The sequence below is a fragment of the Prunus dulcis genome, chromosome 2, assembly GCF_902201215.1.
Source record: "Prunus dulcis chromosome 2, ALMONDv2, whole genome shotgun sequence".
NCBI lineage: Eukaryota > Viridiplantae > Streptophyta > Magnoliopsida > Rosales > Rosaceae > Prunus > Prunus dulcis.
The window spans coordinates 6,082,149-6,103,071 of NC_047651.1; the positions used below are offsets into that span (position 1 = coordinate 6,082,149).

Consider the following 20,923-nt stretch of genomic DNA (forward strand, 5'->3'; position numbering starts at 1 on the left):
AGAATTATATAACTTCTTTGTTCACGAAAGCACATTGTCATTGCATGACCGGATAGCTACTGGAGATGTCAAATGTCCAATTTTAGCCACCAAAAATAACAAGGGGCATCTCATAGTCAAAAAGATAACTACAACTTACAATGTGAACCGACACCAAGTAAAACTTACGACAAACATGAATAAATGTCCCTACAACACAAAAACAAAAATTCACTTCATACAGCCGTATTATAACAAGAGAGAGGCACACAGCAGTGTAAATGTAGACAAATATGCAAGGCAAAACCATGTGTCTGTGGAGCGCTGCAAAACCGCCCACATTGCCACAAAGAAAAAGGTCCGCATTGAAATGGCTCAAACCAACATATTCAAGCGTCACCAACTTGGTTATATTCCTACATAAGCCACTGTCCAACAAATACAAAAGCCTATACCTCATTTTTGCCCCCATTCTTGGTGTATGGTGCCTTTACAGCTCTGCATGGTGGCCTTGAAACTTGTTTGAATTGAGTTGTATTTCCTATCATATAGCCAGCCACACTGAAAGACCATGCACATACCACAAAGCAAACAATCTCGAACAATCACGATCGAAAGTTTGCCATTCTGAACAGTTTTAGCCAAGCAAATCTTTAAACAAGTTGGGATTCTGACTTGTTGGGGTCACACCCATCTGCCTTACAAGTGCATCCTTTTCCAAGGAATCTTTAGGGTTAGGACCCTTATTCAATTGTGTTACCCCACTTTGAGCAGTTCTTGTAGCATTTGATAACTCAGATGCAAGATTAAACTCATCCCTATTGGTCGGCAAAGGGTCGCCAACACTGCTACTAAGCCCGCTGAGAGATGTATCTGTATATAATCCCATAATATCAGGTGTCTTAGCAGCACCAGCTGCACCATGATTTGCAGTTAATGCAACTTCAGTTTGATCAAGAAGCCCTTCTAACTGCTTGAAAGGATCTACAGTGGAAGCAGTACTACTAGTTGAGTCACCCAAATCGAGCAAGTCTGGAGCACGTTCATGATTAACTTCAGTGTGTACAGCTGCTGCCTTTGGTACCTGGGGCTTCTCTGAAGCATGGATATTCGCCTTAGACACCTTATGGTTGGCAGAAGATGGCCTCCTCTCGGTTTTTGATGATCCCCCAAACAGTGAACTGGCAAGCTTCTGCTTTTCTGGAGAAATTTCAACCTGAGGCCTCCTTGACTCATAAGTATCACGTGCTTTTGAATTTGAAGTGCTCACGCTATCTATTTGTGTGACCCCATTCGCTGATTTCTGGGAACTAGAACTAGAGGAATTTGAGATTGACAATGCTGGAGAGGAATACGTTGGCCTACCCCATTTTCTTTGAACACCATCTAGTCGTAACTTAAGTTCCGAAGATCCTGCATCTGAAACAGGTGGCAATGATGCAGGCTGGCGGATCTCCCTAACATAAGATGGTTCAGGAACTGGAACAAGCTCGGTTGAGGATGCAACTGCAGCTGGAGGAATTCTGGATGGCACTGCTGGCTTTGGAAGCTCATATGCCTCAAACCTAAGACCATGGGTTAAAGCTTCATGCTGATCTTGGGTACTGAAGTTGCTGATATTTAACATTCCAGAGCGCTCATTCTCAGGAATATAGGGCTGAGCACCTTTCTCTAGTGCTTGCTGGACATAGCCATTGAGGAATGAAAGTCTTTTATCAATCTGCAAGAGAAGATGAATATTAATATTACACAAAATAATCTTATCCAAGAAATCGATAAATAAATGGTTTCCGCATGATCCAAAATCAAGGTTTTCAAGCATATTAGAGAAATACAATTGCAAAATCCATGAAAAGAGCAACTTATAACTAAAGGGAAGAAATAAGATGCAGGTACCAGGGATGAAGAAGTCGGGAAACTAATTCAAGCATGTCATGTAATACCAATTAGAATCACTTGATTAACATCCAGGTATTACCAACCAAAGGCAGCTACATAAATTAAGTTTCGCCAGTATAATAGATGCATGTTGGTCAAATAAGCAATTTTAATCATTCATAAACTGATTCCGAATTTTTCTCGATCTAAACCACAAGATCTATATCATCATGTTTATATGCGCCAAAACTACAATAAAGCAATCTTTGTATTTTTTTTTACAAGGAAATCTACAATTAGTGCCTCCAGCACGAGCATACATACTAAGTGTCAAGCAATAATAAGGCTTCAGAAACTCATGTACAATTTAATAATGATAACTGACATTATCACAATTGGGACCTGAAGATTATTATCTTCACATTGATCCATGCATGCATACATACACGAGAATGATAAAAGAAGGGAAAGCAATAATTTGCTGACCCTATTAAAACCTGTGCAGTTGATAACTGTATACATATCATTCATAGCAAATTTTCAAAATTTACCAAATAAAATATCGGAAGGTCAAGAACAGCATTAACCAAACAATACATGACATCTTTCTACTTAAACAGAGTAAGGTATCTAGTCAGATTATTTTTCAGTCAACATTTACAATGGCCTTTTTCTTTTGGACCAAAAAAAGTCCCTCATTTAATGATTTGCTAGCCTATTTATGGAGGCTGACTGTTCAGTATTTAAAAAATATCACTAATGCCCTTGCAATTGTCAGATATGGGCCCTTACTTTTTCTCAAACTTCATCCCATAAGTAGTACGGATAGGGCATATTTAACAAGGAAGCAAGCAAAGCTATTCCTTCCGCATTCACGGTCAGTTAGGATACATGTTCATTTTTCATAGTATTTCTATTTTGGAAAATATTCTTCTGGATCTATACAGTTTTAAAAATATTTAATGTTGTGTCATGATTCATAATAACGTATCTGTGAAACACAAACACAATCATGATCTGAAAAACTGAATTATGTTGCATCAAAGATAATGTATCCATATGAGAAAGTACATTATCACGACGTGGAAAAGTGGTACGTCCTATTAGAACAATTTACAAGGCAATTACATTTTTTAATGAGGCATACATTAGTTCACTTTCCTTATACCCAATTTATATTCATCAAGGATTCTATTTGATATATCTCAACAAATGCTTTCCAAAAGATACATTTTGTAAAAAGAAAAAAACCAGAGAAAATTAAAGTTACAGTATATCGTTTGGCATATAACATTAAGAGGGTCACCAAACTTAATGAATCACAAGGTTAAACAACCATTAGACTTTACCATTAGAAAACAGGAGGTTCAGACAGTAAGCCAACAACCACCAAATAACAAGGAAAAGAGAAATGCAGAACTACTTTAGTTCTTAATACTTTAAAGGAGAAGCAAAAAAACAAAGGGTACGAGTAGATAATGCAATTAAATATGACCTCAATGTCTTCACAACTTGCATCTGACGGCATAATACTCTCAACTGCAGGAGCATCTAAGCTAATGACAGCTTGCAATTCATATGCACGCTGCTGCAGATCTGTTGAGTGAGAAGCTGACAATTCTTCCACCAAAGATTGACACTGCAAGGGAAGAAAGATTTTTATCAATCGATATATACTTCCATGACAGGCCAAAACAAAATGAAAATGACAACATTATAGCTAATCATTGATTAGATGAATGTCAACATTATAATGGTGTCCAAAAAATTCAACTTAAAAAAAGCATTAAACATTCATCATGCAACTATAGAGCTCTGGACCTCAAAGCTAGGGCCACTGATCATTGACACACACATGCACACATTTTTACGTGCACATTACAAACCCTACACATAATATCTGAACGTTATCAAGCACATTTCTCCCTTAACTAGCATTAACCATTGTATAAAGTAAAATTGTACTATGTTTCTTTCTTATAGAAACTATTTCAAAAGAGCCCCACCACCAACCACTTAAAAGAACATTTCAACTCTGATTCAACTTCTTGCTGACTAAGCCTTCAATCATAAAAAGATCAGGAAAGTACATGCATACATACATATAGTCAACCATTCAAGAGCGGATGATCTAGAGTGCACACGTCATTCTGCTAGAGCTGATGTTGAATTCTGTGAAAGCGGCTTGAGCAGCTGCTCAGTCTGTTTTGTTTTCAAGTCTCCTTTCTGTTTTCATTTTACATCTTTAATTTTTGTTTCAAAACAATTTGTTACTTTAAGGATGTAGAATCGCTTGTTAGCGCTTTAGAGTTTATGGTTTAACTATTGTGAATGGTAGCCAATAACCTGAGAGCTAAACCCGATACCCTAAGCACTAAATGGATGATTTGAAGGCCCACCAAACAGGAAAACTTAACCCTAAACCCTAAAGCTAAGCTCTGAACAGGTGAAAAAGCAAAAATAGCAAGCACACTCATTCCACCTTGAGTGAATTGAACAGCAGCTTAAATGAACGTAGGAGAATTCAAGTCCTTTTTTTCCCAAACTACTAGGAGAATTCTCCACTGCCACTCATCTATCAAAATCCATGTTAATCATTACATCTTTTGATTAAACATCTTATTCAGATTTAGCTATGCTCTTTAGAGAAATTCAACCCATTACTAAAAGCATATTTACATACAATGCAATTTCCATCATTCGGGAAGAATAAACTCATTCCAGTCATGACTGATGCTAATCTATAAAGGGATGCCTGTTCAATCTAGTGTGCAAACTGTAAGGTGAGATTTGAACTTTCAATCTTTCAACTTAATTTTCAGTCAAAGATCTGCAAGTTAACAAATCTTATCTTCTCTCAGGGAAAGCAAAATAAAATGGCATAAATGCCAGTATAACACTTATAATTATGAGCATAATTACTAATCATAATGCATTATTTTTAGCAGGAAACCAAAAGAAAAAAACCACTCATAGGAAAACAACTGATTCAACCTCAGATACAAATGCAAAAATTAGGACTATACTGAACAAACATGGAGCAATTTTTTATCACCCTAGCCCAGTGAGGGTAAAACAGTAACTTCCATGGCTTTAACAACCCCTACAGCAGCAAAGTTCTAGAAGATGGCACCTTGATAGCCAAGTACTGTGCTACAGAAAACTAGTTTGTACCTCGCTATTAGCAAACCATCTCTTAGGAAAAGAGAGATGGGATCATCCTATATGACCTATTTAATCTAAAATAAAATAAAAAATGGTAACCAAAAATAATAAAGACAAGATTAAAATAAATAAATTGAAATTCCACATTATGCTACAAAAGCAAGATTGCCATTGAAAGGTGTTCAAATCTATGCAGACGATTAATGTATGCAAATTGATATTGTTGTCAAAGTATTAAAGTTCATTATATGCACCTCAGGTAGGATATCCACTTTTCTCTGAGCTGAAATTTCAAAGGCATATATTTTCATGATTGCTGTAACCGCATAAGCCTGTATGAGAAGAACAGACTCACTTCAGTTTCAACAAGTAAGATACAAATATACACACAAATACAAATGGTGCTCTTTTTATGAATAGATAACCAAATATAAAATTTAGAGAAGAAAATTTTAAACCTATGAAATACTCATAAAGTACGAAATTTATGGTTGTTTGCTTCTTAAGCAAATGGAAAATAAAAATTGTGTCCCCTGAGTTATCTTCTTTATTCTTTCCAAAAGCTCTCATGTTTCTATAACTACACAGAGACCCTGCTTATTCTAATCAAAGTAAATTTGTACTTCAAATTACCTTTTAATCCCAATTCTTAAGAAAATATTTTTTTAAATTATGATTTGCACTCCCATTGTTTTTATTCGGATTCTAGCTTTATATGGATTTTTAACAGTAGATATAATTAAATTGTATCTCGTTTAATACAATTACCCTGACCTCATTACCAAATTTAAGAAGCATGGAAAATTTCTTCAAATCAAACCCTAAAAAATTACAAATGCAGATAATGAACCTCTAGTTACAGAAAACTGAGTTTGAGGGATACCTTGATGGATTCATCATTTGAATACGCCTCTGCCACATCGCATAACTTCCCAGTGATATAGGAAGCAGAATATTTTCCATCAGCAGTTCCATATTCCCCCAAAACCCAGCAAATGACCTGAGATCACAACTAAAATTCAGATATCAACAGGAATATTTTTCCAAAAATTTCTACATAAAGAAAAGAACTGAGAGGACAGAATGTACCTGAAGAAATACAGATGGAAGCTTTGCCTCACCAATTATACGCAAATATGACTCCACCTGCACATAAAGAAGTTTAGTTCTTTAACATGCAGAAACAGGGAAAGCAAGGAAATGGTTGAAGACATAGTGCAGAAGCAAGCAATGCACAAAATGTTGTAAACATACTACTAGAATATAATCCTCAAATGTTACACAAATAGCAGTACTATAAAAAGGTGAATGCAGCATTATATCTCCTATGCTGGATTTATCAGGGACTGTTGAAATCAATGGCAAAAAGAATGAAAAGCCTTTGCAATTTTGCAACATCAAAATGTTTTTCATCACAAACAACAAACATAGCAGTAATAAGTAATGCTTCTATTCACAATGAGGTAAACCAAAACCCTAGGAAAAATCCACCTCTGAGGTCTCAAACGTTATATGCATGAAATGGCTTGAGAGCAACTTACAAATTTTACAACTAACTAGAACAAGTGACACCTGTAAGTTATGTGTCAAACTCTTTGACGTGGCAACTCATCCTCCTAATATGATATGTCCATGATTTTACCATCAATTGTTGATAGTCTAAGTTAATGGATGGGACTATTTGAGGAGTCCAAAAATTTGAGGGAGACATTGATCAAAAGTTCAACATGAACCTTTGAAATCGCACAAAAATTTAGGCGGCATGCTATTACATTTTTAACCATATAATAACTGAAATAGCAACTTTTTAATGACATTGAATAAAACAGTTATAAACATAGGGTGCAAAATTAAAGTTACATACCGCAGATGATCTCAACTGACTATCTGCAGAATCATCATCCTCTCCAAATCCCTCAGCAATCAACTTCATCAAGTTATGTGCCACCTTGACATTTACCAAATCTCCCGCATGTTCAAAGACTTTATTCATGGTCTGCAAAGAAGGAATATCAGGCATGGATGACATCGGGTGTTTAATAAGCAATAACAAAATACTCCCATGATAACTAGAATATAAAAGGCATCATGTATTACTCTTACCTGGATAAACCATTGATTACTTGGTGCAAATTGCTCCGCAAGCTCCACACATCTAGAAGCTATATATGTTTTGTAATGGTTATCATTAATGCTAATCATGTAATCAATCATACGATCCACAATCACTTCCACATTGGAGGACTTGGTCATCTTGTACAATAGTTCAAATGTTTTTCGCTTCAGAGTATCATCTGGGTCCTGCATCATGCACATCAAACTTCATCTAAATTAAAAGTTTAAAGCATGATTTGAAACCAATCCATCAAACCCAACAGAATTCTTTCACCTCTAAGCAATCAATGACGGCAAGTTGGTGTTGCTCTGCTATCTCTGGACTAATCTTTATTAGTCGACCAAGGGCATCAATGCCCATATATTTCAAATTATGACTGTCACTCTGTCGACCAAATATACAACAAGGAATTGATGTTTAACTCTCCAAGTAATCTACATGCAGTCTATAATTTGCAGAAAATTACACTGAAAAATACAAAAACTTCAAACCTTCAAAAATCTTGAGATGACTTGAGCAGCCTGTTCTAACAACTTAGGATTTGGATATATGGCAGAAACGCAACAAATACACTCATAAAGTACAGCATTTCCTATATTACTGGTAGAATCGCACTTCCTAAAAATATCGCCGACTACCATATACATCTTCTCACTCGATTGCTTATCACCACTCCCCAACAATGCCAAGATCTTCAACAATCTAATCTGCATTATCAAACTAATTCAGTTACTACATTACGTTACAACAAACAAACAAAGCTCATTCTTTCAATTCCTCTATCATGCCAAAAACTTCCCACATTAATAATAAGCTCAACTTCATTGAAAGTAAGTAAAACCTGAATAAAGGGCGCCGGCAACTGATGGTAATCGTAGGTCTTGGGCAACCTGCGCTCGGCGACCTGTTTGAGAATGCTGACAAAGCTGACCACCAAATCCTTATAAGAATTCACATCGATTGTAATGAGGTCAAACAACGGGCAGAGCGTGGCACCCATGACTCCCGGATCGTTATCACAAAGGCGCTTCCTGAAATTGGAGACCAGATGCGAAACAGAAGATGGCGATTTCTGATAAAAGCGGTGAAGCGCCATGATGGCCTTCTTCCTGACAGCCTCCTTGGGATGGGCAAGGAGGTCCACGACCTGGGGCAAAACGGCAGGCACAGTCTCGTCGTTGATGAGCTTGCAAACGGCATTGAGGGCGGCACAAACGACAAGGTAATTGTCAGACTTGAGATCCTTCTGGATGGTGTTGACGATCAAGATGATCAAGTCGTGATCGTCGCTGAGGAAGAGCGAAACGGCGAGGTAACCGGTGCGTTTAAGCAAGAGATTGTCGTCGTGGGTCATCTTGACGGCGTGGATGTAGGCGAAGGAGCCGTCGTGGCCGAGCATTTCGACGTAGACGAGGCGGATGATGTACTCCTTCATCTTGCGCTTGGGGATTTCAGGCTCGGAGAGACGTCGTTTTAGGGTTTCGATCTCGAGGAGGACGATGCGCTCTTCTTCGGCCTTGGATCGAGCTTCGCCGATGGACTTGACGAGGTCCAGGAACTCCTTGGATTGGCCGAAGCCGCCTTGAGAACCCATCGCAAGCTCTCGCCCTATGGTCTTCAGCTGCTCCATTGCTGCTGATGATTGGTGGAGTTAGGATTTTGCAGCTGCCAATGCGATGGAGATTAGGGTCTTGAATTTGGGGCATTAATTGGTGAGTAATTGGACTGAGTTCAATTGCATGAAGCAGCAGAAGAGAGAAGAGAGAGAAGAAGAAGAAGAAGGGGCTTTTAGTTTTGGGTTTTCTCTTCTGTTGTTGCGTGCTGTGTGTAGATCTAATTCTGAAGAGATTGTCATGACTCGCGCGTGTTTTGAAGAGTTACTGTGGATGGGTGGTGGAAAGTAAAAGGAGAGGGGATAGAGGTGAAGACAACAATAAACAGTGAATAAAGGTATCTATGTAATTTTATTTTTACAACCCCCCTCAAAGAAATTTTTATGTCTAATTTTTTAGTATTCATTGTAGATGAATTAATTATTTCGACTATACAATTTTATTTTTGTTCTTCTTTAATCCTCTAGAAAATTGTTATTAACTTATTATTATCTTTCGTTGCTTGTTTTATTTTTATTTTTTTTGGATTAATTACTTATTATCATAAGGTAACTTTATTTGTGCTCTTATTTAATCTCCAATTTTACTGCTATTTTTTATAAATATTTTAGTACTTATTGTCCTTCAAAAATTAATTTGGTCTACATAATTAATTATTTTTCAATTATTAAATAATATATAAGGTGTACAATGTTTAGTGGGGGAAATAGACGTAATCATCCTTGAGAACATAGTAAATCATTATAAATAAAAGATTGTGATGTATTTAACTCTTTTTATCAATTAGTACACATTTTCTAGGTCACATTGTTTCCTTATTTTTAACCCATTGATATTTCCGAATCACCGATATTTAACACCGCACTTAGAACTGAGCTTGAGCCTCTATGTCCTTCCGTTTATTTGTAATTTAGTATTGTTGCAGTCCTTTGGGGGTCGTTTGGTACGGCGGACTGTCATGGACTGGACTAAATTCTAGGACTGTCTTGGATTAGTTCGGATTGGCCTAAGCTGGATTAAGTACTGAGCTACGTTTGGTGCTGCGTCGGACTAAAGAGCTGGATTGTAAAATTAGTGAAAACCTATGTTTGGTGCTGTGTCGGACTAAAAAATAATTATGTTATTAATTTATCTCTTTTTCAGTTTTCAGTTTTTTTTTCCAGCCTTTTCTTCTTCTTCTTCTTCTTCTTCTTCTCTCTCTCTCTCTCTCTCTCTTCTTTTTGTTATTTTCTTCTTCTTTTTACCTTCCTATTTCATTCAAAAATTTTTTTTTTTCTACTTACCTTTCTTTTTCCACTGTGACCACCCCAAAAAAAACAAAAAAAACCTCTCTTTTTCCAACAAAAAAGCCCCCAAACCATTCAAAAACACTTTTTCTTTCTTTATCTCTCGAAACCACCATATTTCTCCAGACTAACCCAAAACCTTCATCTCCTTGCTGCAGAAAAAATAAGAAAGCTTGCTTCCTTGGCCTCCCTAGTTCAATTGGCCTTTGGGCTAGCTAGATCTGCTTCCGCATCCCCTTCTATTGTTGGAGGTCTTTATTGGCAGAGGCTTGCTAGATGACAGAGCCAACTCATTGATTTAAGCTCTTTCTCTGTCTCTTGAATTCCACCAGGAAAACCTTTCCTCCTTCCCTTTCAATTTGGCCAATGGTTCAATCATATTATTGGATATTGAACTTTTTGGTTTTGTTGGTTTCCTGAGTTTATGTCTATATATCAATCTGCCTTTTGACTAGCCCAAGCCAACTTGGAACGGCAACTATAGCTAATTGAGACTCATCAACCAGTTTCGATTGGAACTGTGGTGGTGGGGTTTTGAATTTGATTCAAGCAGTTCGGACTCGCGTGTGTAAAATAGCGCTCTCGCTATTTTGCGAACCACATTTCGGCATCGCTATGTTAGACAAGCGAATTCGGGGTTTTTTACACTTATGACTATAGAATCCCATTTAACTTAATCCCCTTCTTTACCAAACATGGGTTTTAAGTATTATATAGCACAATCCAGTCCAGTGAGGTATAATGAGGCATACCAAACATGGCCTTGAAGTTCATTAGGTACAAGACAGGATAACAAATCTTTCTAGTTTCTCTTCTACTTCACACCCATCACCTGAAAATCTCACTACCACAACCTTGCAGCCTTTCATCCTTCTTCTTCTTCTTCCTTATCCCATTTCCGTGTTTTTCCCTTCTTATTTCTTTTTTCCTCACTGAACAACAGCAAATCTTTTGGTATTTGGGGGTCCAAAATTTATCAGAACATTTTGTATATCGTGGTGGTCCTCAATTTATCAGAACTTTCTGAATGGGGTCCGCAATTTGTCGACACCTTTTGTATTTGGCGGTCCGCAATTTATGCTGGACGTCATCACTTTTGGTTTCCGGCTCAACAAAATACTTTAATGAAGCAGCCCAAGGCGAAGGCCGGAAAGCTACAAAGGCAAAGCCTGATGCCTGATCCATGAATTTGGATTAACAACATAAGGCCCACATTCCAAATCCACACAATCCTTGGTCCGAAAGAATGTCAAGACCTAAACACATTTATGGCATGTTTATATTAGGAGGAATTTAATTGAGGATAAATTGAACTGAGGAAGAGTTGGATTGAGGAGAATTAGATTCTGAATTCCTATTGAAGTTGTTTACTAAACCATATGAATTGAAAAGAGTTATATTCTGGATTCCTATTAAAGTTGTTTACTAAATCATATGGAATTAGGGCAGGAGCGGTCCTAAGTACTAAAATGTCCTCGTTGTTTGGTTAATGACAAATTTGAAATTTTTTAAATTGTGCGAGGATATAATGAATAAAAAAGATGAATTCCTAACGAGTTAGTTCTCCTACAATTATAATACCACATTCCACCCAAGAATTAGAGGAATTCAATTCCTAATTTTGTGTGGGCCCCACTTACTTTTTAATTCATTGATGTAAAGTAAATACAATAATCCTCCATAAGTGGAATTTAATTCTTGATGAGAATTCCAATTCCTAACCGTATACTAGCACCATACAATAATTTCTCCAACATAGTTGAGCGCAATCGTCAAGCTCAAAACACAACACAACGATGCATCATGTAGTCTTCAATCTCTGAATTGCAACCAAATACTGTCCCTGAATTATAATTTGTAATATGCTATAAATATTTTCCTAAAAAGATTATTCAATCCCCTACAACATAAATGCCCATATTTCTTTATTTCCTTTGAATAGCGGGAAATAATAGGAAAATATCTCCCTAACAAATGGATAGAGTTGCTACAGATGTATTTGGAATATGCTAATAGTATTGCATTTTCATCTCTATCTATTCATGACGTAGAGTGAGAAACGGCTTGAATGTCATCAGAACAGCGATTGCCTCTACCACATTCAAGATGAAGAAAATCATCTGGCTACCTGCAAAACGATATGGAAGTGGCAAACTTTCTAAGCCTTGCATTACAAGCTGTAAGTAAATTTGGCTACGTAATGACCAATTTGGTATGAAGGGTCAATTATTTAGAGGAAAAAGCTAGGCTCCTAAAAGACAAGGAATTCCTCCTTAAATTAACATGTGACCAAATGGAAATTGACACTTGTCCAAAAAATGAAAAATAATGCACAATTAGGCCACGTGTTCATTTTAGGAGGAGTTGCGCCTCTTCTTTCAGAAGCCAAACATAATTCTATTATTATCGGTTTAATTTGAGATACAAGTTACAATATGAAATACCAAACAAATATTTTTGAAACAAATTGAAACGGAACTAAATGAAGTCCAACGTATCCACATGCATAAATGAATGAAAACATATAATTTTTGGAAGATAAAAATATAGAAATAAAGAATTTCTTTGGAAAAAAATAATAATGAAATTTGAACTCTTCCTTTTCCCTCTTCCATTAACTTTATTATTTTCTTCTTCGGTCAGTTTATGACCTAGAAATGGTCAATATCTGATGCTACCGTTCTTCATCTTGTGCATTATATCAGTTTCAGAAAACATGTACTTAGCCTATCATCATCTGAAAACCATCTTCCCTTTTCTTTTAATTTCTTTCTTTTTCGTTTCATTTCGATCTAAAATATAAATATATAGAAATATGAACTAACTAAATTGTAATGTAACAATATAGCTTATAGGATATACAAAGAAAGGTCAAAACATCTTGTAAGTGTTTGATTTCTCCTAATTTATTACTCTTTTTGAGCCACCAAGTAATAATAGTAAAAATTTATAAAACTGCAACAAATGCCTAAGTGAGCAAAACTATCTAACAAAAATCCAGGATGAAAAGTTGGTTGAGTATGATACCAGGTAGGATGGCAGCATCCAGACGTGTTTGCGCCCAAGAAAACCTGTTGAGCCGAAATCATGATTAACATAAGAATAGAATTTTTTTTCTATGTATTACTACAAAATCATGTAATTTAAATGTGATGATTTTCAAAGCATAAATCAATGTAAGAAAGTAATGCTGTAAGCTTGTGTTATCTGATTTCTTCAAAATTCATCTGTAGTAATTTTGAAACTATATGAAACGCAAAATCTGGAGTGTTTTTCGTGTAATAATTCAGAACCAAGAAACATCATATATATAACAAAATCACTTCGGCTTCCAGTTGGAATAAGCTAAACTTACAGTGCACCACCAGCAGCTGGACCAATTGCCTTGAACAGAGACATTGCCGTCATAGAAATTCCATTCGCGGCGCCTCTTTGTCTTTGGTCCTGTTGTTAAATTATGCTCAAGTTATGGCACAGTCTCTAGTTGAAGAGCAAGAATATCATGACTTAGAGAAGGGGAAAAAATTTTAAGTAGTTATTTGAGAATAAAATTACCACAGCTTTGTTTTGGAGAATGAACATTCCAGTTACAATTGTGATCTGATTGTACAAAAAAACTTCAAAAGTTAGAGCACAAACCATAGAAAGACAGCCTTTATCTATATGAAGCACCTTAAAATGGACAAAACCTGAGATGCTTAAGTATCTAGTAACAAAACATAAAAAGTAAACGAAAACAAGTAAGCAGACTGCACGAAAATCATTTTCGCTTATGTGGTTGTTCAGCCTTGTAGACCCGCAGTTGGCCATTGTCATTGACTCTCAATGCCTATGTCTACTTAAAGCAAGTGGCATATCTTGTTTTTAAAATTGTATTCAGCCAATTGTCAAGATGAGAACATGGTCACTATTAGCAATACAATCAGGACAATTCATATCGGTCCCCTATTTTACTAAATCGGTGAGCTTCTGTAGAGTAGATATAGTTATTTTTTACTTTCTTCAGTTAAGATGACAAAGTTGTAGTTTGGTTTTGCTTTTTAATGAGATTCTGTATCAAGATGATGGTAGACTAGTAGTTCACCGAGTCTTTGTAACGCAAGGATGCATGCAAGTGTGTAAGTTGAAATGAGATATAAAGTCATGTCTGAACTTACAGATAAGACATTCTTCAGCACAGATGCAATATTTAACATCAGGTAGAGGGAGAACCCAGATAACATTGCTATAAACGGGTAACTTGACAGCAGAGGTATTGTGATAATCTGCATATGAGAATCATGTGCCAAAAAAAAAAAAAAAACAACAAAGGTAAAGAAGAGCATAGGTCAGTCGGCATTACGTCGAAAGACATTCATAAAAAAAAATGCAGAAGCTACAACAATGCAAATGAAGCAGGAGCTGAAAAATTACCCCTCCAATGCGAGCAATCATTACAGGACCAAGAATCCTTTCCACAAACGGGTATAGGGTGATTTGGAACACAAAAAGACCAAAACCTACAAGTTGATAAAATCGTCAGCGATTATTGAGCATGTGTAGAGTTATTTACACAAATCAGAAATTGAAACTGTATCAAATACTCTATATCCTTGAGTGAACTTAATGTATCATGTTTAGTACATGTGGGCGTATCGCGTATGTGTATGTATATATATGCATAAGAAAGAAGAGGGCTGCACCCCTGATTCCAGTGACAATGTCAGAAAATTTTGAAAAGAACAGCAGAAACCAAAACTATGAAGTGATAACTCTACTCATCTAAATTTAAAATGGCCAAAAAGATGCCTGGACCTAGAATCTTAGGTGTCATTCATCTTTATTTCTTTGTATCTTGACATGCCTGTTATATGTATAAAAAAAAAAAATTGAGTCCTTTAAACGATGGAAAGAATAGAAGCAGATGGAAATATCAAATATTACCTGAAATTGCAAGAACTTCACCAACATTCTCAGTTGACAAGCTCAAACCCCCAAGCTTTCGAGGACTCACAGCCCATAATGAAAATATCTGATTTTTTGGGCAAAAGAAAAAAGTTTCACTTAATAGCCAATTTGGTAATTAGAGATAAATAAGAATGGGGACAGGGGAAGAAGAATAAATGAGTAAGTGAAGGAGTAAGAAATGCATTGTACAAAATGTCTTAAACCATTCAAGCACTTTTAATCTGCCAAAACCAGTGAGAAGAACCATTTCAAAGAAAGAGAGCAGAGGAAAAAAACCGATTCTGTGAACAATACTATACTTTTCCAACAGGTAAAAGGTATGAAGTTACCTCTGTATAAGCCATGTCATGAAGTGAGTATACACAATAAACAATGATTGCTGACATTAAGGGCCAATTCTTGAAGAGGTTTTCTTTTGGTATCTGTTCTTCAGTTTTTTGTTTTCCTTCATTTGCAAAAGACCCATAGGATGCAGTTTCTAGAGCTTCAAAAGAATCATCTTGCAATCTAGTATTTCCATTGTGCTTGTGTAAAGTTTCCTGCAACCACCCAGATATAGAAATTTTCTGTTAACACTTAAGAGTTTCAAAAGGTCCTTAACGTACGAATGTGCTAAAGATGACCCAAGTATACAAGGATACATGATTATAATGATAAATTCCTTTCCAAGGATATTGGATTACAAATATTGTTCATTTTGTAACTGCCTTTAGATGTAATGGAGGACTGTAAGGGCGGCCTGCATTCTGAATTTCATGGAGGTTAAGTGATGACAAAGTAGGGTTGAGAAGGTACAAAAACAACCATGAGAAAAAAAATACATAGGTCAATATTTAACATTTCAAAAGAGATTCAACAACATAAAGGAATATACTAAGATATGTACCGGAAGCCAGAAAGAAGCAATGCATACTCCAAATGCAAAAACCGATATACATAGGCAAGGCAAGAAGTACGGAAACCTACATCAAAGTTTCAGATTTTAGAACATCTGGTGCAACAAAGAAATAATTAGAAAAATTCTGAAATTTGACAATCTCACTGCAGCATACTTAAATCAACTAGCCAAACTTACCTCCCAAATATGGAGTTTTGGGAAAATATATTTGGATACTTGTCTGCTGGCTGCATAAAACATTGTAAAGAAACATTTGATTAAACAAAAGGATGAGAGAGAGAGAGAGAGAGAGAGAGAGAGAGATATATATATATATATATATATCAGCAAGAAAAAAAAAAAAAAAAAAAAACTAAAATCATCTGCTACCTCATGATTTTCATTAATCTGTACTCTTTAATTTAACCTACTCTTTCAAGAACCAACCTTCGAAAATCCCAACCCCTGTACTCATTCAGAACAGAATATGTTGCTTTGTTGCTAATGTGTGTTAAAGTTAAGTCTAATAGTATGCAAACTGGGAATAACTGTTCAAATCCCTGTAGGTGTCAATTTCAAGAACTTCATTTGTTTCTTGTTAGTTATATGGACAGTCCTTAGAATTAATTCCAGATCTTAGTCCACCTCATGCTTGCTCAAAGCCTTAAAATTAATTCCTAAGTGTCAGTGACGCCCTCATGCTTGCTATCTCCTCTACACTCATTTCATGCTCTTAGGTACCATCTCACACCTTCTCAGGAGGTGGGAGTTTCATTTCTCAAGTTTTGGCTTTCTCAAGGTTCTGTCAGCAGAAAACAAACCAAAACAGAAATTAGGCTACATGGATTTTAGAGTGTTTTCCAACACTAATGTGCTGAGATTCTTGGAGAAGTTTCGTTTTAATCTTCTTTACACTTCTTAAGTTAAATAACTCTGTTTGTTCTGTGGGATAAGCTTGTAACGAGTGATGATTCTATTTTTGGTTAATACGCCTCAAACTTCTAAAAGCATATCCTTTTTATCAAATTCAAGATTCCATGGTTCTGCTACCTGAGTCATTGTTTTAAAAGGTGGAATTAAAACAGGTTCAGTTGTGATTTGTATTCATTTATATTTCTGAATCCTTTTCTCAAAATCTGAAACTGATGTGATTTCTGGACTGTACATGTATTTTTTCTATTTTTCTTTTACTCTTCTATACAGCAGATGTTATTACTTATTGAATTGAATCTGTTGTACATATGTAATTTTGATTGTGACCATGTTAGAATGTGAGCATTTAACCTGAAACCAATTGGCAATCGGTGGAGAGGCCTGAGATCTTTTAAAGTACTAATGCAAAGCTTCCTTTTCTGATGTAGGATAATACTTTCCACAGTAAACAACTTCTTAAACGGATTTCATCATGGAATATGTTTAGTACAAAACAAGTGAACCAAAATTTGTATACACGGAAGGACATATTAAACAATTAGCAAGACAAATACACATTCATCGAGAGAGTCTCTGAAGTGTAGTTCCTAGAATAGAAGTACAAGAAGTAGAATTACCTGGGCCAAGAAGCCTCCCAAAGCTGGGCCAATGATCAATCCGATACCCCAGGCCACACTAACCTGAAAACAGATTATATATCTCAAAAGATGTAGTAAACTTATGAGAAGTTGTAGAAAACAAGAGGACAATGTGAGCTTACTGTTGACATGCCTAAAGCTTGGTGTTCTTCTCGAAAGGCTTCACTTGCGTATGCCTGGTCATGCAGTTAAATCATACATGTAAAGTAAACTTGACTTGACATACATGGTTGATAATCATATATGGAACAATATGATACCTTTATTGGTCCAAGTAAACCATTCAAACATCCAAGAAGAAAGCGTGTAGAAATGGCCATCCAAAAATTTACACTGAGTCCAAATAGAGTGTTGAAAATAACCCTGAGCCAATAATTATTCAAAATAATTTATAAATATGTTGAAGCAAACAGAAAACCTTCATTGCCGAAGTATGAAACTGAAACTCAATTGCAGAATAGAAGTTACTAACACTGCAGCAATCCCTATTATTATGACAGGTTTACGACCGTAGCGATCAGCCACCACTCCCCAAAAAATTGATGTCAAAACTCTGCCAATCATAAATGAAGCCCCTTCACAATATAACGAAGTTTGTAAAGAACACTTGCCAAGAAACTAAAATGTGATGAATAACTAAATTTATCTCTAAGAAAGGTAAGAACTGACTCACCTACATAACCCGCATAGTAGCCAATGTCTTCCTCTCTTTTAGCAATATGCAAATCCCTGATCTGCAAAGAATAGTTAATCCAACTTCTCTATTGGAATCTTGAAATATCAAGTAGAATTCAAAGGGCGAAAGCAGGACAACAAGTGAACAAGGGGAAGACACTTTTTTATTGTCTTACAGAACATTTTTTTAGAAATACAAGTAACAACGCTCTTGAGAAAGTATACTCACCATAAAGTAAAGAAATGGAAAGAGAGACGATATCGGCAGCGCTGAAAATTACCACAGAACAACAGAACAGGGTTAAAACATTTGAATTAGATTAGAAGACATAGCAAAGTACAAAATCATAAAAAACCTGACAGTGCTACAGTATACCAACTTTACAAAGCAACTATTCTACAGAGGAGATATAAATAATTCATAGAAATGACAAACCAATTAAAGTATAAGAACAGATCACGATTCCGCATACAAGTTTCAAGCTACCCTCTTATATGGTAACATATGAACAATTGATTGCCCTGAATCAATTAAATTCCAAAAAGTCTTGTATGAAGTATTGAATCTATAGTTCATTAGAAAACCGCAGATTTTAAAAAAAAAAAAAAAAAAAAAACCAGGTTTTTTTAATTTCAAATTCTCCAGTAACTCATTGTAAAACCGCAGATATATTCTTGGCAGCAATCTGAATGCATCAGGCACTTAAAACACAACATATTCCTGATTTCTTTTTAAGTTTTTAATCTACGAACATCAATTCTAAGATTAGTTTCTTCTATGAAACACTGAAACTACTTTCAAATAATGTGGTGAACTTTCTGAGCACCCATATTTTCGTAATCGAAACTCCCACAAATCAATGAGTTATAACCTCATCATACGTACATGCCACAGCATGCAGAAGAACAGCAATGGAAGTGAAACACAACACCATGAACAAGAATCTGACAACCCAATTGGATTCTGCTCAAGAACAACATTATATTATATAAAATGACAGAAGGGCTTACCAGCTGAAAGAACAACAAGCCATACAGCGACAATCATTTTAATGGGCAACCCTCTTTGCAACTCTTTACGCTGTTCAACCTTACAGCCAGGGCAATTCTCATAGTAAACCTTCTTCAGCAGCGCCTCTCTGCTCTCCTCAGCCATGTTTGATGATTTGCTTTGAACCCAGAAACTCAAAAATGGCTTCTTCTTTTTTTCTGGTTTGAGTTTGGCTCAGAAGATGACTTAGGAGATGAAATTTGGTTTATTTTTCTGGGTTTTGTTTTTCTACCCGTCAGGGTTCACATGAAAAGCACAAAAAATTATTGATGGTTAATAATTCTCACTTGGCTTTGGCTGTTTTGATTTGTGATTGGCATCATTGCATGCGTCAGCTACAGGCAGTGAGAAATCATAATCATTGAAGCCGGTGGACAAAAAACCAGCGAGGAAAATGTGACCATAATTAAATATGAGAAAACTTGTGGGATTTGAATCAAAATCCAATGAAACAGCCAATCCATCTTAAGAAATAAAATATGACGTACAAGGAACTGTTTTGATACGACAAAGAAAGAAAGAGAAACACAAATCGAATTGGAACATTAGCGGGACTGTTGGACTGAGACTTTATTCTCACGTCCATCAATACGCTAAACGACAAGCGCCTTCATAAGGTAAAAGACGAACTCGACATTTGTTTTTTTGTTTTTTGTTTTTGTTTTTTTTGGTCAGAAGAGAATACATCTTATGTAACTCTTTAATTTTTTACACACTACATTTTTAAAATTCCCCACAAATCGAAGAACTTGGTGGTGAGACATGTGCAAGGAAATAATTATTTCATGTTTTGTATATGTAACTTTGGTAATATCTATGATTTCGTTCAATTATGTATATATATATATATCTATGTGCATATAAATTGTTTTTTCTATTTTCTCTTAGAAGTTCCATTTGTAGGTTTATTTACTTTTTATTTTTATGTGTGAGTTATAGTAATATAACATTTTTGTTTTTATGAATTATTGTAATGGTATTCCGCACCATAGAAGTAAAATTCTAAGTCCGCCACTGCCAACCCCAACCCCGGCCGCATCTTCTAATCCTCATCAACATGCCCGACTCATAGAGTGCGTGGGTTGGGCGACAACATAGGGACCTTAAAAAAATGGGACCTCTTTTAGCCCAAGAGTTATAGTAGAAAAAAATTTATTTATGCAACTGATGCTTTTTGAGCTTTATTCTAAAAAAAATTGGGCATTTTTCCTTATTTTTCATATAACGGACCTCTTTTACATAAACTAACAAACTTAGAACCTAAGCTTGAAACTTATTATTTTAATTTTTGTTCAAAATGAAGTAAATGTTGAACATGAAGGGCATCAAATTTTATTTCTACCCAAAACCTCTAAAATCAATGGAACGGCCCTGCCCATCAATATCTCACAACTCCAACCACAATTCTCTCCAGCAGCCACACATGCCTCAAAGATTGGGCCTTATTCATCATCGGCATCATCTTACGATGAAATAATTTGCAGATTGTGTGACGAAAGTCTTCCATTGCAGCAAATGAATAACATTAGGTATGACATTGCAAGGGGGTAAAATCCAACTAACCCTATGATTAAATAAATAAACCACCTCATAATGTTATCTCCATGTTTGTTTAGATAGAAAAAGACAGTAAATAAAAATTTATATTAAAAAAAAAGGACACCCTGTAAAACATGTATAAGCTAGCTGTTGATTTCTCATACCCTCTCCTACATAACACAAGTTAAAACGGTCGCTGAAATAATAATAAGTTATTAAAACACAT

At 35.8% G+C, this 20,923-nt stretch overlaps 2 protein-coding genes across 3 annotated transcripts; both read right to left on the reverse strand.

The window, feature by feature from the left end:
• Positions 1 to 60: 60 nt before the first annotated feature.
• LOC117617407 (AP-4 complex subunit epsilon) lies at positions 61 to 8,984 on the reverse strand. Of its 2 annotated transcripts, XM_034346765.1 has the most exons (10): positions 7,980 to 8,984; positions 7,630 to 7,845; positions 7,412 to 7,522; positions 7,126 to 7,323; positions 6,887 to 7,018; positions 6,112 to 6,168; positions 5,906 to 6,022; positions 5,277 to 5,354; positions 3,353 to 3,496; positions 61 to 1,699 (listed from the first exon to the last, which is right to left on the reverse strand). In XM_034346765.1, exons 1-10 carry the CDS (start codon positions 8,766 to 8,768, stop codon positions 617 to 619), a joined length of 2,925 nt encoding a protein of 974 aa, XP_034202656.1. In that variant the 5' UTR covers positions 8,769 to 8,984; the 3' UTR covers positions 61 to 616. The 2 variants fall into 2 exon arrangements, with proteins under 2 accessions (XP_034202656.1, XP_034202657.1); XM_034346766.1 differs by lacking the exon at positions 5,277 to 5,354.
• Positions 8,985 to 11,811: 2,827 nt separating this feature from the next.
• On the reverse strand, positions 11,812 to 19,525 carry LOC117619218 (protein ZINC INDUCED FACILITATOR 1-like). Its single transcript, XM_034349119.1, has 17 exons — positions 19,119 to 19,525; positions 18,337 to 18,377; positions 18,106 to 18,166; positions 17,905 to 18,007; positions 17,693 to 17,795; positions 17,555 to 17,608; positions 17,412 to 17,474; positions 16,060 to 16,109; positions 15,871 to 15,946; positions 15,314 to 15,523; positions 14,961 to 15,048; positions 14,451 to 14,536; positions 14,195 to 14,302; positions 13,593 to 13,637; positions 13,393 to 13,481; positions 13,065 to 13,108; positions 11,812 to 12,165 (listed from the first exon to the last, which is right to left on the reverse strand). The coding sequence occupies exons 1-17, from the start codon at positions 19,261 to 19,263 to the stop codon at positions 12,074 to 12,076; spliced, it is 1,458 nt and encodes a 485-aa protein (XP_034205010.1). The 5' UTR covers positions 19,264 to 19,525; the 3' UTR covers positions 11,812 to 12,073.
• Between the last annotated feature and the right edge of the window lie 1,398 nt (positions 19,526 to 20,923).